At 49.4% G+C, this 17586-nt stretch overlaps 1 protein-coding gene across 2 annotated transcripts in view; it reads left to right on the top strand.

Moving 5' to 3' along the window:
* The first annotated feature begins 15001 nt into the window (after positions 1 to 15001).
* Positions 15002 to 17586, top strand: part of LOC143498897 (neuropilin-2-like) — a 30816-nt gene continuing 28231 nt past the window's right edge. Inside the window, exons 1-2 of one of the 2 annotated variants that reach the window (XM_076993805.1) lie at positions 15002 to 15363; positions 15491 to 15771. In XM_076993805.1, coding sequence (XP_076849920.1) covers positions 15675 to 15771 — 97 coding nt within the window. In that variant the 5' untranslated portion in view covers positions 15002 to 15363; positions 15491 to 15674. Of the gene's footprint in view, positions 15772 to 17586 lie in introns of both variants that reach the window. The other variant, XM_076993804.1, reaches the window with a different exon arrangement.

Here is a 17586-nt window from a genome sequence, read left to right as displayed (position 1 = left end):
AAACGATTTACCCAGCATTCCCATTGCCGTTAGATGCCTGTGACCCGTGACGGCACTTTCTAGTCCACTGTCTGTCCCGCTCCACGTTACCCCGCAGGTGATGAGAAGCAGTAAAAGCACTGGAGCAGGACCAGATGGGAGCTGGGGGCAGATGAACCGGGGGCAGATGAACCGGGGGCAGATGAACCGGGGGCAGTTCACCCAGGGGCAGCTCACCCAGGGGCAGATGAACCGGGGGCAGTTCAACCAGGGGCAGATGAACCGGGGGCAGATGAACCAGGGGCAGATGAACCGGGGGCAGTTCAACCGGGGGCAGATGAACCGGGGGCAGCTCAACTAGGGGCAGATTAACCGGGGGCAGTTCACCCAGGGGCAGATCAACCGGGGGCAGTTCACCCAGGGGCAGTTCAACCGGGGGCAGTTCAACCGGGGGCAGCTCACCCAGGGGCAGCACGGTCTGAGATGCTTCACTGAGCAGGCGGCAGTAACAGCTTGACCCCGAATGCCAGGCGTGGCAACCTGGGAAAGGTCAAAGTTGACAGCAGTGGCACTAAACCCCAACCTCGCCAGCCAGACCTCACATACCCTCACACCCCCCCATCTACTTAACTCCCATCATGCTCAGTGCGGGAACAGCTGGAGACCCAAACCTCCACTGAGGTCTCTGGCTTACAGCCCCCGACTTCAGAAGAGAGCCAAGGAACAGTCGTGTAGAAGGTGACCGTGACAACAGGATGGAGCGATGTCGTCCTGCACTAGCCAGCGGAGGTCGCCGCTGCCGGAGTACTAGCGGACGCCCGTGCGCTGTTCCAACGCAACCACAGGCAGTGCGACCTTTGACCCAGCTTTTGTGGGAAACAGATCACCCGATTGAGGTGCCCTGTTAGTTTCTGGACGTGACACAAATGAGACTTTCCATTATCTAATAACGCAGCGGTGTGCTCCGCGCCACAGGGCCTTCATCTGTGTGTGAGCACACGCCAATCTACATAAGCTAATTACAGCTAATCTAATCCAGGAGTGGAGAGGTGGCTGGAAAGACCTTAACAAATATTAGCCGTGTCCCCGCCTTAGTGAAGAGGATGGGTAGCACAGAGAGAGGGAGGCTAATGGGGACCATGTTGGTTTTGAGTGTGTGTCAGTGTGTGTGTGTATTAGTGTGTGTGTGTGTATTAGTGTGTATTAGTGTGTGTGTGTGTGTGTGTATTAGTGTGTGTGTGTATTAGTGTGTGTGTGCATTTGTTTATGTGTTCATGTTCATTGTTAATCACTGAAGAACTGACGAGGGTTTATTGTGGCTAGCTCCCAGGTCGTCCGGGGGTCACCATGGCAACGGCCGATGAATAGTAATTGGCGTGTTGAAACTCGGCTGGGATTGATGTCCATTTTAATAAGCTCTCCAGTTGTGCCTGGCTTCATCCAGCTGAACACCCAACACGTGATGCTCCTTAACGCTCAGCTAAGGTCTGTACGTTCCACGCGTTGGTGTGATGTTGGTCTGTTTGTATGTTTTTAAGTCTTTGTTTGCCTGTGGGAGGATATGCAGGGTTTGAGCGTCTCAGCCGTGAAGAGGTGCGACAGCTCACTGCTCGCTGTCCAATCACGAGCGGGGACAGCTGTCCAATCACGGGCAGGGCCCGCTGTCCAGTCACGGCCTGCGTTTCACTAGGTGGCAACCGTTACATTTACTACAGCCGATGGACCTGCCTGAAGAGCTGAAGGTTTGGTCCCTAAAGCAAGTCCCTGCGAGGCAAACCTGGAGTCTGGCACACACACACACACACACACACACGCCCCCGGGCCACACACCGGCTCATGGTAAGCATGTCATGTGTGGAATGTCTGTGATTATGGAGTGTTTTGTTTGATTTCACTCCCGCCTCTTTCAGCAGGAGCGATGCACAAGAAAGGCGAAATCCAGTTTGGAGACAGCGTAGCCACATTCCTTGTGCAGGGCCTATTTGTTTTAAGGTCGTTGAAATTCAATTAGGTCTGCGGTTCACACCTCTGTGCTCTGTGATCACAATGTTAGTGACGGAGAGTAAGTGCAGGAAATTCCACTTCCTGGTGTCAGCAGTGCCATAATGAACATATAATAGCCCCCTTTTCACTGGTATTGACTGGGCTGAGTTTTAGTACATAGATGGCTAATGCCATATCGCTGGAGAGACTTGAGAATAAAGGCCATCTCCGGGAGCCTTTCTGTTGGAGTGCCTCGGCTGGATAAAAACACGCCAAAACCTTGACAGCTTGATTGATCATCATCTAAGATCAGAAGTCCCTTAAGTGTGGCCTCCGTCTTTGTCGGGGTGCCTATTAGCGCTCGACTCACTGCACTGTGGACTGTGGGGACTGACTACACTGTGTACTGTGGGGACTGACTACACTGTGTACTGTGGGGACTGACTACACTGTGTACTGTGGGGACTGACTACACTGTGGACTGTGGGGACTGACTACACTGTGGGGACTGACTACACTGTGGACTGTGGGGACTGACTACACTGTGTACTGTGGGGACTGACTACACTGTGGACTGTGGGGACTGACTACACTGTGGGGACTGACTACACTGTGGACTGTGGGGACTGACTACACTGTGTACTGTGGGGACTGACTACACTGTGGGGACTGACTACACTGTGGACTGTGGGAACTGACTACACTGTGTACTGTGGGGACTGACTACACTGTGTACTGTGGGGACTGACTACACTGTGGGGACTGACTACACTGTGTACTGTGGGGACTGACTACACTGTGGGGACTGACTACACTGTGGACTGTGGGGACTGACTACACTGTGGACTGTGGGGACTGACTACACTGTGGGGACTGACTACACTGTGGACTTTGGGGATTGACTGTGTACTATGGGGACTGACTACACTGTGGACTGTGGGGACTCGCTGCACTTTGGGGACGTCTGTGCACAGCCTGGCTCCACTCTGCACGGAAGGCCGAGATAAAGGACTTGTGTTGTGTTGTGATTTTATGTTAGGACATTATTTGATGAAGGCAGATACTGGTTGAGGTTGGTGTGACTGGACCAATTGTGAAACGTTGTCGGATTAGCGGGGGGAAGTGGTGAATGTGTGTGTGTGTGTGTGTGTGTGTGTGTGTGTGTGTGTGTGTGTGTGTGTGTGTGTGTGTGTGTGTGTGTGTGTGTGCGCTCACGTGTGGCGGTGAGGGGGCTGCGACCAATGTGTGAGTGCTCTCACGAGCAAACATGATCTCTGACCTCCCTGGTAAACATAGCTGGACAAGAGCTTTTATACAGGCCTCTTATCTCTGTCACCATCACAACCCTGCGCTGTCACCACCACCGAAGCCAGACACGCTCAACTAGTGTGTGTGTGTGTGTGTGTGTGTGTGTGTGTGTGTGTGCATTCAGTAATGGTTTACATTGAGCGCTATAGTGAGTGTGAATGTGGCCATTGAAGCCAAACACACAGGGTGATTCAGGTTGTTCAAAGCTTCCTGCCACAGGGAGAGCCCCCATGGCTGAACTCAGACTGCACAAGTGCTCGGGGGGAAAGGGCTTTCCTGGCCACTCACAAACAAGGTGCCATGTTTCCCTCGTCTTGCCTGGGATTAAGATAAGTGAGGAGAGATGGAGGACATTTGGCTGCACACGGGGACAATACAATAGACTTACGCAGACGGGGAGAGATCTCCTGTCTACGTTTCGTACTCTAAAATATCTGTTATTTGCCTGGTAATAGTGGCTTCGTGTGTGTGTGTGTGTGTGTGTGTGTGTGTGTGTGTGTGTGTGTGTGTGTGTGTGTGTGTGTGTGTGTGTGTGTGTGTGTGTACTGCAGAAAGCTCATAAGAACAGTGGGAGTCAGCAGTAACCTGGAGCTTCTCACGTTTCTCATGCCTGCAAGTGTTTGTGTACAGTCTGCAGTCTATAAGCTTCTTAAAGTGTGTGTGTGTGTGTGTGTGTGTGTGTGTGTGTGTGTGTGTGTGTGTGTCAGATTTAGGTTCTAGCTCCAGTTGAAGGTAGTGTGAGCACTATAATAATCTGGGGTTAATATTCTCTGCAATTCCCACTGCTCTGCTGCATGCAGAAATCCTCTTAACAGAAGAGACTGCTGCATTTATTCAACAGATTTCTCCTCTCTCTCCCTCTCTCCCTCTCTCCCTCCCTCCTTCCTCCCCCTCTCTCTAATTTGTTTGTTTGTGGTTGTTTACTCTAGTTGCATCGTGTGCTGACCTAACTGTGTTTTTGTGCTCATTCGAATCTTCCTGTGCAGACGGGCAACAGCACATGTCTGGCTCACAGGGAGTTGCAGCTGTCCTGGTGCATGCCACGCCTCCTCACTGCCACGCCTCCTCACTGCCACGCCTCCTCACTGCCCCACTTCCTCACTGTCCCGCCTCCACACTGCCCCGCCTTCAAGCATGACATTTCCTCCTGCTGGCCTCAAATTGACTTGTTACACTGGTGCTCACCTGTTGAGGTCAGCTCAAGACGTTTCCTCTGACAACCTCTAAACGTCCATCTTGTGGTTAGTGTGGCTACTCGCACACACCTAACAGAAACAAAACCACCCAGATTTGGTTAGATGCTGCTTCGTGTGGACAAAAATACATGAAGCCCCAAAGTCCCCCACACAGTCAGTAATCAAACAAAATCCAATCAAAACTACGTCAGGCTTTTGCACTGCATGACCAAGTTTGACAAATACATCCTGGTCTTTCAAATAGAAATAAAAAGCACTCACAGTCACTGACTAATTTCTTCATACGTAGTTTGCACTTGTATGAATTATTGATAAATAAACATTTGGTAAATACATGCATTAACACTTCTACACACTCACATACGCTGGTGCAGGCCTGCACACACACATGTTGTCAGCGTGATAAAGTGAGGCCACTGAAGGTCCCCGTTTAGCTTGTTTATAGCCAGGCGGATGTAGTTTATGCTCAAGATGGCAGAATAATGAGGAACCTCTTGAATTATGAAACAAAGGACAGCGTGCATCAATTAACAGCCATTTACCCACACACACACCGCAGCCGCAGTCTGCTCTCTAGTACGCCGAGGACTGAGGATGTATTTGTGCATGCGCTTGAGGAAAGGTATGTGTGTGTGTGTGTGTGTGTGTGTGTGTGTGTGTGTGCGTCCATGCGTGCACTCCTTCTTTTCCTATATGCCTCTATGCAACTTAGTGTGAAAGAGACACAAAGACGTGCACTCGGTCAATTAGTCCTATTAAAAACACAATCAGACGTCTGTTTGATATTGAAATGATCTGCTCCTACTGTGGATTGATGTCTTTGCCTAACAATTAAACACACACTGTGTTGTCACAATGGGGGGTGGGACTTTCACTTTCTCCAGTCATTATAGTGCATGTGCTGCGCTAGTCTGTGTGTGTTGGGAGTAGAAGTGATCTCTCATCTGAACTAATAAGAGGAAAGAACTGCTTACGTTCTGGCGTGTAAATCTAAAGCACCTCTGTTTTTCTGTGAATCTACTGTGTCTGTGTGTGTGTGTGTTACGGGCACTGCTCTGTGCACCCTGGCACCGGCCCCTTGCCGGGCTTGACACCAGCCTCCACATGTTCTGAATGCAGTGCCTGTGGTGGTGCCGTCCATCCCCGTCACGGCTACGCTAAGCCCAGCATTACCCACAACTCTAGTGCACCTCTCCGTCCAGAAATGTGTGTGTGTGTGAGTACCTATCGGGTCCTGCTCTCCATCTCCTCCTTTAGGGCCTAACAAAGCCCGCTCCCCCCCCCCCCCCCCCCCCCCTCCCGCCTGGCCAAGCTGTGGAGCTGCAGCCATTTACCCGCAGCCATTTGTCTTTTGTCTGTGCCTTTTACGGCAGTGTTATAAAGCCCGCAGTGTTACTGATGCCGTTAAAGAATGGAGTTGTGTGTGCAAAGGCGCTTCATTAAATCCATTGTGCTGTGTTCCGCTGCTGTCCTGGGCGATAAAGGACAGGCTGCTAAAGAGAGGACGTGGTTACAGCCTGCTGTTGGTTTCCTGAGCTCATCAAGGCCTCATTCCCCCCTTCAAATAAATCACACTCTTTTCAAATCATGTATCAACTACCTGTCAACGTCCTGTTTGGCTGCTGTGTGCTTTTCGTATGGAAAATGAGCTTTGCTTTCACTTTCAGGGAGCACAATGAGATCTCTCTCTATCTGCCTCCTTCTTTTAATGTACAACAAACATCTTTTGAAGGGTAGATGCAGGAAAGTGTTTGGGGAGAGATCATTTGTGGCCTAGTTTCCTAATGATAAAAGCATTCAGGTTAATAACAAAGACCAGGCTAAGGAGGATTACCTCATGTTTGCTGCTCGGTGTGTGAAGGGTTGAGGCTGAAGTTCTGATTAAACATTTTAGTACCTATAAAAATTCTACTTTTCATTGGCCTTACAGTAGACGGTTGGGGTGGTATGACCTCTCTAGCCAAACCTTTCACTAACAAAAACACCCTTCTATACACCTTCCACACGCAGACAAACATTGTTTTAAAACATCACTATGGAAATTTGGGCACACGCTGCCGTCCTCCCACACCTGTGGAGGGACGTAATGGCGGGGAGAAAGCCGCCTCGGCCGCTCCGCTCCGATCTGCTCGGTCCTGCTCGGTTCTGCTCCTCAGCGGCCGCTCCGGTGCTCAGCTCCAGAGCCAGCCGGCTACACATCAAAGCCCAGCGCTGCTGTGTCTGCCTATTATACTGCCTTCTTAAAAGAGCACAAAAGCAATGAGGGTTTAAATGGAGTTATATTGGTGTGTGTGTGGGTGTGTGCGAGTGTATGCATGCAAAGTGTAGAAAGGCAGCGTGAGGCAGGGTGGAGAGCCCCTCTACATGCTGTATATGCTGAGTTGCTGGAGGTGCACGGTGTGTAAGGTGTTTGGAGAGGCAGGAGGCGTGATGGCCACACATCACCTTCCTGATCTCTCCAACCATCTCTGCATTATCTGGGTCACCACCACCTTCCCTGCTGAGGCTTCTCACTATCAGATTGCCATTCCAGAGTCTGCTGCTCCGATGACCTGCTCAGCATGGAGAGAGACCCGCTCCCCCAAGTCCACCGTCAGGGCCGTGATTAATATTGTCAAGCAGAACGATTCTGTTGGTTAAGCTGAAGCCAATAATCAATAGCTATTCATTTTTCTGCAGCCTTCTTTCTGTACTGTGTCATATTAATAGCAACATATTTAAACAGGAAGTTTCAACTTGAGAATAGTCCCGCCGTGTGTACTGAGAGAACTGCCCTAAGTGTGGAGTGATTCAGAGGCTCTTCACCCCCCCCCGGGTCTGATACTCTACCATGGTGGACGTTTTTACCATATTAAGGCAGATGTTCAACCCTGTTAAGCCCTTAAATCAGGTACGGCTGCACCGTCATGTCGTCCCTGCGTCTGCCTCTCCTGCGTCTGCCTCTCCTGCGTCTGCCTCGCCTGCGTCTGCCTCTCCTGCGTCTGCCTCTCCTGCGTCTGCCTCTCCTGCGTCTGCCTCGCCTGCGTCTGCCTCTCCTGCGTCTGCCTCTCCTGCGTCTGCCTCGTCTGCGTCTGCCTCGTCTGCGTCTGCCTCGCCTGCGTCTGCCTCTCCTGCGTCTGCCTCTCCTGCGTCTGCCTCTCCTGCGTCTGCCTCTTTCCACTTCACTTCCCGTGATTCCTGTTGCTTCTCTGTGTGTCTGCTGGAGGCATTAAGGGGACACTGAGCAGGAGCTTGTGTTGGGTAAGGTAGGCGGAGCTTGTGTTGGGTAAGGTAGGCGGAACTTGTGTTGGTAAGGTAGGTGGAGCTTGTGTTGGGTAAGGTAGGTGGAGCTTGTGTTGGTAAGGTAGGCAGAGATTGTGTTGGGTAAGGTAGGCGGAGCTTGTGTTGGGTAAGGTAAGGGGAGCTTGTGTTGGGTAAGGTAGGCAAAGCTTGTCTTGGTAAAGTGGGCAGAGCTTGTATTGGGTAAGGTGGGCGAAGCTTGTCTTGGTAAGGTGGGCGAAGCTTGTCTTGGTAAGGTGGGCGGAGCTTGTGTTGGTAAGGTGGGTGGAGCTTGTGTTGGTAAGGTGGGTGGAGCTTGTGTTGGGTAAGGTGGGCGGAGCTTGTCTTGGTAATGTGGGCGGAGCTTGTGTTGGTAAGGTGGGCGGAGCTTGTGTTGGGTAAGGTAGCAGAGGGTGCTGAGAGAGCAGCAGATGTTGCCTCATTGTGCCTGAGATTCAGTCCATCCATGATGGTCTTCAATCAATTAAATGGAGTTAATCAGTCACCCACATCAGATGGCCAGTGAGCTGTCTCCCCCACACTCAGAATCTGATCTCACAGGCACACACTCGCATCTCATTTCCCAAACTCATCTCCTGTTTCCTCACACACACACACACACACACACACACACACACATACACACACACCCCCACACACACACACACACAGAAACTCTTGAACTTTATCTATGACACAAATCAGTCCTGGAGATGCATGTCTGTGTGTGGAGAAACTTCTAACAAAGAGCACTGCATTCTCCCCCAGCACACGAGGCCTCTCAGGCACTTGTGCCGTGAGATTGAATGTGCTGCTCCATATTCAGAGACGCCTGCAGCAGTTTTGAGTCAAAGTGGAACTGGCTTTATTTTTGTAAGCAGAATCGCCTTGCTGAGCTCCTCTGTGATACACTTTTTAAAATAAGACAGCTCATATTCAGAAGCTTCCTATCTTATGTAAGCTATCTTCTGATATCCCTGCTCAAATGAACACTGCTGCCCTGCCTCTGTGTGAGTGACTACTATGATCCTCTCTGTGTGTGTGTGTGTGTGTGTGTGTGTGTGTGTGTGTGTGTGCGCAGTACGGTGCGGTGTGTGTGTGTGTGTGTGTGTGTGTGTGTGTGTGTGTGTGTGTGTGTGTGTGTGTGTGTGTGTGTGTGCAGTACGGTGCGGTGTGTGTGTGTGTGTTAACTCCTGTTCAACTCCATCTATTTTCACTTCTTAATGGTCAGAGAGCAATCACACTGTTTAACCTGAACAATGGACACAGGATGACTTCCTCTCTAATGCGGTTTATCATTAACATGCCCTGTCCTTCATTGTTATGTACTGAGGTGGTGTTGGGTTAGTCTCAGGAGTGATGGAGTGTGAGGTAACACCAGGCCTCCGCTCAGAACCAGTGATGCCCTTTCAAACTCGTAGAGCTTACAGCTACGATTCTACGGTGTTTGAACTATAATCTTGCAGCATTTCACAGCAACATGGCTCACATAATGAAAATCTATATATAGTTTTAAAGAGTTGCTGTAAATCTTAGTGTTATTTCTTGCAGAAAGAAAATGCATTCTGAGGACGGTTTGTGTGTGCCAGTCTCAAAAAAACTGATCCGAACTACAGGGCAGCTACGCAGCCTTCATTGATTTAAGTGCAAAATTAGTCACAACTGAAAGAATCAGAACCAAAACAATGTTTGCAACAAAACGAATAGTTTTAGTTCTGATGTGATTGTTCAGCGTTGACACGCCATTCTTCTTCTTCTCTCTCTCTCTCTCTCTCTCTCTCTCTCTCTTTTTCGTTCTTTCAATTGAAAATAAGTCGTCGTAGCGCCATAGAGGATTCTAAACTCCGCCCCCTTGATTTAATTTCCACTCCACAGAAACAACAAACAGCTGTCACGTGGTCTGTCAGACACGCAGTAAATCTGCTTTTACTGCTGGAAGCCACGCCAGCCCAGGGAAATGGCAGAAGGAAAGAAAAAACAGAGAGCTAAGCTCTATTTGCACTTTTATTAATCAGATTAATTGCACTCCACTTGATTAAATAGTATGAATGTGCAGCAAAAAATATCTTTAGTGCATTATATATAAATGATTTCAAAGGATTTTATAAGTCACAGCATGACCAGCAGTTTGTTTAGTACAATGCCTGCTAATGGTGCTAATGCTAATGGTCTGGACGACTTGGTTTGGATGCTATTGTATTCATTTAAACATGTGTATCTAGGTAGCTTAGCACTGAACTGAATTATGGTTCCTGTATTATTGAACATGTTTCTGGCACAGCTGACGTCTTCTGTCCAAAATGTCCTGATCTGCACTCTCTGAACCCAAAGTTTGAATGTTATGATTTGAAAATCGGCTATTTTGAACATAAACTCATTTAACCTTCTAGAACATTGGAAGCACTTTGCTGTCTCAAACATCCTTTCTTTGGAAACCATGTGTGCTACCTCTTCATCTGTATATTTATACAAAACTGTATATTTATATCCTGCTAATACTGACACACTTGTGGTCTTCCATCCTGTGCCTCCAAATATCTACTGTGACATATGACTAGTTCCTCTGATCACGCCAGCCTGGCCAGAGCCCAGGTGGGGCCTTCTCATCCTGCCGGACGAGCCGTTTAAATTGGACGCCACCTCTTCAGACTGGCCTGATCTGGGCTAGAAGGGGGCGATTGGCCCTGCTGTCACGAGACGTCTTCCTGTGCACTCTCGCTGGATGATGAGATTTAGTGTAAACAAACGAAAGGCTCGCATACAGTGGGCTGAGCAACCTTCCCTCCTGTCGTTAGCGGCGGAATGCAGGCTGAGATAAAGAAATGAGGGAGAGAGGGTGTCGGGCCTTGGGCAAGCACGCTGGGGGCGGGCGCTGCTGGTGTTTGATCAGTGTTCCATCAGTGGCCTCTGTGTTTGTCCCAGACCCAATCAGCCCAGTGGGGTTCCACAGACAGCCTTATCAGTGTTAGGAGCCCTGACCTCTGACCTCCAGGCTTATCAATGACCATAGAAAAGCACGGAATCTCATCAGTGGATACCATCACAGGCAACAGGGAAGCACACCTCAGGCGCTTCAATTAGAGCACAGTGTGTGTGTGTGTGTGTGTGTTTGTGTGTGTGTGTGTGTGTGTGTGTGTGTGTTACCCAGTCACTCCTGCTGTTGTTGCAAAGGTGCATAATTAAAAGCATGATTAAGAGATAGGTGGCTGTGATCGGCGTGTTCCAGAAAATAAGGGCTCCTCCAGCTCTTTCCCTGTTCCTCTCTCAACATCTCACTGTGCTTTATCATAATTACTGCTCAGAATCGACAGTCCAGAGAATCCAGAGGCAGCGATGGAAATCACGTATCAAAGAGAAGAGCGAGGAAGCGCCGGTGTGAGAGCAGAAAGATCTGGAGGGGAAACAAAGAAAAGCATTCGGAATTTGGTTAAGATTGAGGAGGAGATTGTCCTGGAAATCTGCAGGTGGCAGCACTTAAAAGCCACGCGATTCTCTGAGTCTCCTGTCATTTCTTCTCCTGTCATTTCTTCTCCTTTTAGCAGTATCTGAATCTGTCCGCAAACATTCCACGCGCTGCCTCTAATCACGGCTTTGTGAATCATTTCACGTTACGTCCGTGAAGTCCTGCCCGGATCCTGATGAGGATGTCAATCTTGTTCAGCTTTTGCCTCCAGCTTTGCGGGTGTCTCTCCTCTCTCCCAGCCTGCATTGGAAGACATCTGCCCCCTTATGGTACAAAGCAGAATTGCAGTGGATTCACTGAAAGCGTCAACAATGGCCATCAGAAGTGAGACTCAGCTCAGCCCGATGGCATCATCCGTTAGTATGTTAAACATGGCTCAGACTTGCTTACGAGCAAGAGCGTGAGTACTAGCTCTCAGGTAGTATGTTTATCGGAATGGCTCTTCTTAATAAAGCTGTTCTTTATTAAGTGTCCATAAACCAAAGGCCAAGTCCATTAGCCGTCTCCATGGCCACGCAGCTCTGGCAGCGGAGCGCGGTCCGTCTAGTGGCGCACGCACGCGCACGCCGTCTGCTCGAGCCGCTAAACGAACGTGAACGTACGGAGGAGCGAGGCCTCCAGAGGGACGGGCAGTTCTGTAGATAATGAGCCCTGCCGTTGGCCGAGCTGCTATTCCAGCGCGAGGAGCCCCGGACCGCGCTTCATCCTGCAGAGATAATCACGCCGGGGGCAGCGGCGGTGACACGCGGCCGTAAACAGGCAAATAAAAGGCTCGTGCTGCAGGGCCGGGCCGGGCTGTGCCGGCGCCACTCAGAGCGGACCGGAGCGCGGAGGCCATTAGGGTGGGAGTGAGGGCGGCTGCGGGGTGGCTTTGAAGTTCAGTGACGGATGCGGCGCGAGAAACATGGAAAACGCAGCAGACGTATGTGTGCACGGGGATACAGAACTGTGTGTGTGTGTGTGTGTGTGTGTGTGTGTGAGTGTTTTCTTCATTTAAGAGAGAAAAACAGATATCAGCACAGCCAAGCTGCAAATTAGAACGTCATGCGTCCGTGTGCTGTTGACACGCTAATTTCCTGATCTCATGAGGTCAGAACACTTCACCGATGAAGCTCGGGGGAGGCTGCGTGCGCATGCGTTGCATGCTTGTGTTCGCTTGCATTTGTGTGCGTTTGTGCACGTGCGTATTCATGTGCGCGCACGTTTGTGTGTGTGCACAACTTATTTGTTGTGAACAAGAACAAGTTGACACCTATGCGTTCTTAGATAAGGTGTGCAGTGATGCCTCTGGACCTATATGTGCTTGCTGGACCATCAAAGAGAGGATGACTGACGTGATGTTTTCTTTAGAACACCATCCACCAAGCATCGCAGCCGTGAGTCAGCCGATGTACGTCTGTGGGCGTGGCCTGTGTCAATAACCTGCTCCAAGCTGTGTAGATAAAAGCGGTGAGGGAAACAGGGGCACCGTGTAAACACTGATAGCGCTGCTTTGTGTCTGCCCTATACCCCCCCCCCCCCCCCCCCCCGTGGAATTTGTGGTTCGGAATTCCATTCCAGAACGGTCCGCTTCCACTCCAGGCCTGCTTATCCTCACACGGGAGCTGCTATGTGCAGGGGCCACGCCGCGTGTCTCAGTTTTAGGTGTCTGAAACTCCCATTGCCTGTTTCAACCCCCCCATGCCACAGTATGTACTACACCAGGCCCGGCTTAACAAAGGTTACTGGGTCTGCAGGGTCATTTATGTGGTGCCTCTGTTAGAGCAGAAGTGGTAACAACTACAGTCGCACGTGTTCCAGTGGTGCAGCGTAGTCCGTGCGAGCCGCCTGTGTTCTCCTGTCCCCCTTGAGGCGGAGGATGCGCCCCCCCACACACACACACACACACACACAGACCCTCTGTTCTGCAGTCATCCCCACACTCCGCCGTCAGCCTCAAAGACGGACGATATCACGCCCGCGCCGGGTCGGGTTGCGTGCGGACGGGCGAGAGCGGCGCTGTCAGCGCCCTGGGGTGTCGACCCTTCCGTGCTGATCGGGGACCAGCTCATCCTGGTCAAACTGTAACTTTAACCAGGTCAAAAGAGCACGTTGTGCTGATCTGCAAGCAGCACGCAGGGGTTTGCTTTTATCACAAGCTGCTGACAGCCTGAAACTCTCGGGTCAAACTGTGTGCCGGCCTCCAGAGCGCCGAGAGCCCGGGCAGGAGGCATCACGAGCTGGCGCAGATAAGAGAGGCGGACGGGAACCTAAACTCCTCTGAGGAACAGCTGCGCTGGCCAGCGCTCGGAGAGCCGCCGTACGACTCTTTTAACCTCGGTTCCTCTGCCATAACTGTTCCTCATCAGCTGCTCAGGCGTGGCCCAGATCATGTGAGCCGGGTGAGATGCGAGCCGAAGGAAAATCGCTCTCACGCAAGAGTCACCCCAGACGAGGTTCACGCCGGGCTGTGCCTTGGCTGCAAAGAGCGTGGCGGTTCTGGAGCGGTTCCTGTGTCACCACGCCGGGTGCATCTGTTGCACGGAGGTCATCATGACGAGGAGAAGAGACTTCCTAAGAAGTTTATTTTGGGCTGTGCTGGAGGTTGCTGTATCATTAAGGTCTGGGTGTGTAGTTAGAGGGCAGGGTCCATGCTCAATGTTCTACACAGGACCGTCGGTTTGGGTCGGTCTTTTGGATACTGAACTGGGCTTTGATGTGTGCAGGATCGTGCATATGTCTTTCTGTCTATTTCTGCGTTCCCCCTCAAACTTGTTCCACCCTCCTTCCTGAACCCTGTAACTTCCCTCTTTGGATGTTAGTTGTGGAGTCTCATCTCCATCGTATCTGCTCAAATTGCACGTTCCTCACACGGCACACTGCTGGGGCCTTAAATTAGAGAGTGACTTCAGGTGGTGTGGTTAGACACTTCTGAAAATCTAATTTCTTTTTCTCATTACCTCACCACCATTCCGCACAAACCAGACTGAGAACTTCCACTGCTTTACTGGGCTTCAGAGGATTTTTGCGCGTGCATACGTGTGTGTGTTGTGCATGGGTGTGTTGTGCCTGTGTGCACATACGCGCAGGTGCCCTGAACGTTCATGCTCATGTGTGCATGTGTGTGTACACATGTGCTGATGCAAAGTGCTCAATGGGAAGTTCGATCATGTGGAAGGAAGTTCACATGGTAGTGTTTCCTGTGCTGGTGCGTTTCACGCTCGTCATGGCCTGTTAAGGTTTCGTTTCACCTCCTCTCATTTCTGCTTTGCCGTTTGACCCGTACACCCTTGTTGATCCGTGTTTTTTTATTTCCTGGCCTGCTGTCAAATAGACATGCATTAATTCCAGCTCAGCTATGCATTACCATACCCATTTCCTTTACCTGGCCTGCGTTTACGCGTAAACCTTAGCTCAGCATTTTAACTTTGTGCTACCTCTGTATTTTTATCAAAGTTCCTGTAGCCAAGAGGGAGTTAAGAGGTATCAGAACTGTTCCTAGAGGCACTACTCAACATCAAAGAGACTACACATGGCAGTGTATAGATAATTACCATAATTACATGTATTTTATTCTCTTTCTATTCCTGTTTGTTATCATTGTGATCTGGCATTACTGTTGCACTGTGCGTAATCTATAAGTGACACTGGCTTCCAGAAATACCCTCAAACCAACCCGTGGTTTTGCAGCCAACATACATTCGACGATCGTGTGGCTGCTGACCGCGTGCGTTACTCCCCTCTCCCGTCCTCGCGCTCCTCTTTAATCAGAGACGGGAGGGAGGCGGGCCGAGGTGCTGACTGTAATGCGATAGCTGCGCCGTCCTAATGCTATTACATCCACATGCTGCTGCAGCGCTCGCGCAGACCCAGCGCTCGCGCGGACACAGAGCTCGTGCAGTCCCAGCTCTCACGCGCGTCGGGGAGCTGAGCGGAGAAGCGGCGGCAGCGCGAGGCGTCGGCGGACAGTGTCTATTCCTGTCGCGTGTCTTCAATTACGTGCTGCAGGGAACATATGATTTAAACTTTTTCGCCCCCTCTAGCGCGATTTCGCCGTTTCGTTTTATATCTAGCGTGAAAGGCGAATGAGTTACAAGGAGGAAAGTGCGAGGAGAGAAGCGCCTCGTGCCGTTTGGATTTGAAGGCAGCAGAACCCTCTCACTTTAGGAACCAGGACATCCACACCGAGCAAAGAAGGTCTAATATGCGTTACTGATTTTAAGTGTGATTTTGAATGAAGGTTTAGGAGAAAAGTTATTCAGAATCGTCTCGTTGACTTGTTTTGTTTAGTTAAGGACCGCAGAATGTTTCTGTTGTTTTACAGCACTCGCTGACCAGTTCACGCTGCCAGAATTTGAAAGAATAACGTGAAAACAGGCGAGAAACCAAAAGGAAGAATTATTACCACTGTGGTGAAGTGAAGCCGCAAGCTGTTCCCGGTGGATAAACGTGTTTCTTCACACGGAAAGAACATTTTCATTCAACAAAGAAGACTTCAGTCACACGCAATGGGTGACAATTCACCCAGAAAGATGGATTTATCTCCCAGGCTATATGGATGTTTACTGGTTCTTTGTTTATCATCTCTGGTTCTTGGAAATGAGGGTAAGATTTTTTTCTTTTCTTTTGTATTCTTTTTTTTTTATTCAAGCCCTTAAGATTTTATTTACATCAGCCTTCAATAGACTGGAATTAATGGACAGTTTGGTTCTTAGTCGTCTCTGTTTCACCTCGTTTTAAAAGCAATGTTGCACTTATTCATAATCGCGAAACAATTTTGCATTAGAAGCGAGACCGTGATAAGCGGTCAGAACCGGAACACCGACGCCTCATCTCATGTTCAACATCTGTCAGCAATTCGGCAACTGGTGTTTAATCTTGCTACCCGTTTTAAGAAACATAAAATTACAAATATGGATTAAACTTGCAGTAGGACAAAAAGACAATTAGATCCGCTCCGTCCGCACATGATAAATTGTGTTTGATCGCCCTTATATCTCCAGAAGTTCTTATTTCTGGACTAACGGTTTGCCGTCCGCGCTCCCCGCGCTAGTGAAGCGCGCCCGGCGTGTCGGTTACGCGCCTCGCGGGGCTCCGCACGGAGAGCTTGATTTGTACTTTTTTGGCTTTATCATTCAAACTTGAAAGCAATTGCAAGCCAAATGATGTTCTCGTATATTATATTCAATGTTAATACTACTGTCCTTCATCTTCAGTTTGGATGTTTCTGCCTATTTCACAGTGAAAAGTGGACGTACATCACATATCCGCGCTGTTCGCTTCACAATTAATGTTTTTACGGCGTTTCTTATTATTCATTTATTAACATTTTCGTATGCCATTTTGTATAATAAACATTCAAATTATCGGAATAGTTTACATGTTATAAACACATTTTACAAGCAGAGACGTCTGCAGAAATACAGCCGAGGTTCCGAGGCGAGCATGTGGCGTGTGGACCGGGCTTGGGTTCGTCTCCACGTATCGTAACGTACGAGACTTTAAACGGTACACAGATGATTATACTGGATAACGGACTCGGTCCCGCACTTGGACGGTATTTCTCACCGGGCTCATCGACCAAGTTGTTCTGCACACAGGAGTGAACTGAGGAGTGAACCGGGGAGTGAGCGTGTGTGTTTCTACCAAAGCCCAGTCAGCTCAAATAAAAGGGGACACGGTCTGTGTCTCAAGATCTCGGTAATATATGAACATCATTTTCTCCGCTCTTGACTCCGGATATTTTCCGGATTGGAAACCGCTTTGTTGTAAATGGTTATTTTGTGCGTAATAGTATTGTATTAGTAATTCATCGTGAAGTTGTTAAGTTGTATCTATTAAGTATAGCTATCTGTGGCAGCCTTTCCAGAGAAAATGGATGTTCAAACTTCATTATAATCATATATTTACTTCACTTTATAGCGACAAACTGTAACTGTATCAGTAATATAATTTTTAAGGTTTTCTGTAAAATGTGTTTTAGATACACTTATATTATCATGAATATTTGGACTGAAATGTGTAGTTTAGAATGGAACTTAATTTTGCCCTTGGTTTTATACAAAAACAATGCATAGTATAACGTATTTTTCTGAGGTTGTTTGTTTTGTTTATTATTTTATTGCTTTAATTTTGGAGTCACTGACAAATTAGGCAATATGGCGGTGGCGTCTGCTCACGAGGAGCTCCTCCTCAGGGCTTGTTTTGAAAGGACGACTATCACACCATCACAAATTACCTTCATCAGTCCACTTACGCGTCTGATTGGCTGCATCAGATGTATGCGCTACACCCAGAGAGAAAGAGCCCACGCGGGGTGGGCAGGCCTGCTGACCGCTGCAGGGATATGGCAACCCCGGGGTGATGTGGAGGCTGCACGTAGAACAGGGTGAGGAGGGTGCGGGGTTGGGCGTCTGGAAG

Source organism: Brachyhypopomus gauderio, unplaced genomic scaffold (genome assembly GCF_052324685.1).
Source record: "Brachyhypopomus gauderio isolate BG-103 unplaced genomic scaffold, BGAUD_0.2 sc122, whole genome shotgun sequence".
Classification (NCBI taxonomy): Eukaryota; Metazoa; Chordata; class Actinopteri; order Gymnotiformes; family Hypopomidae; genus Brachyhypopomus; species Brachyhypopomus gauderio.
This window is presented reverse-complemented; position numbering and strand designations above follow the sequence as displayed.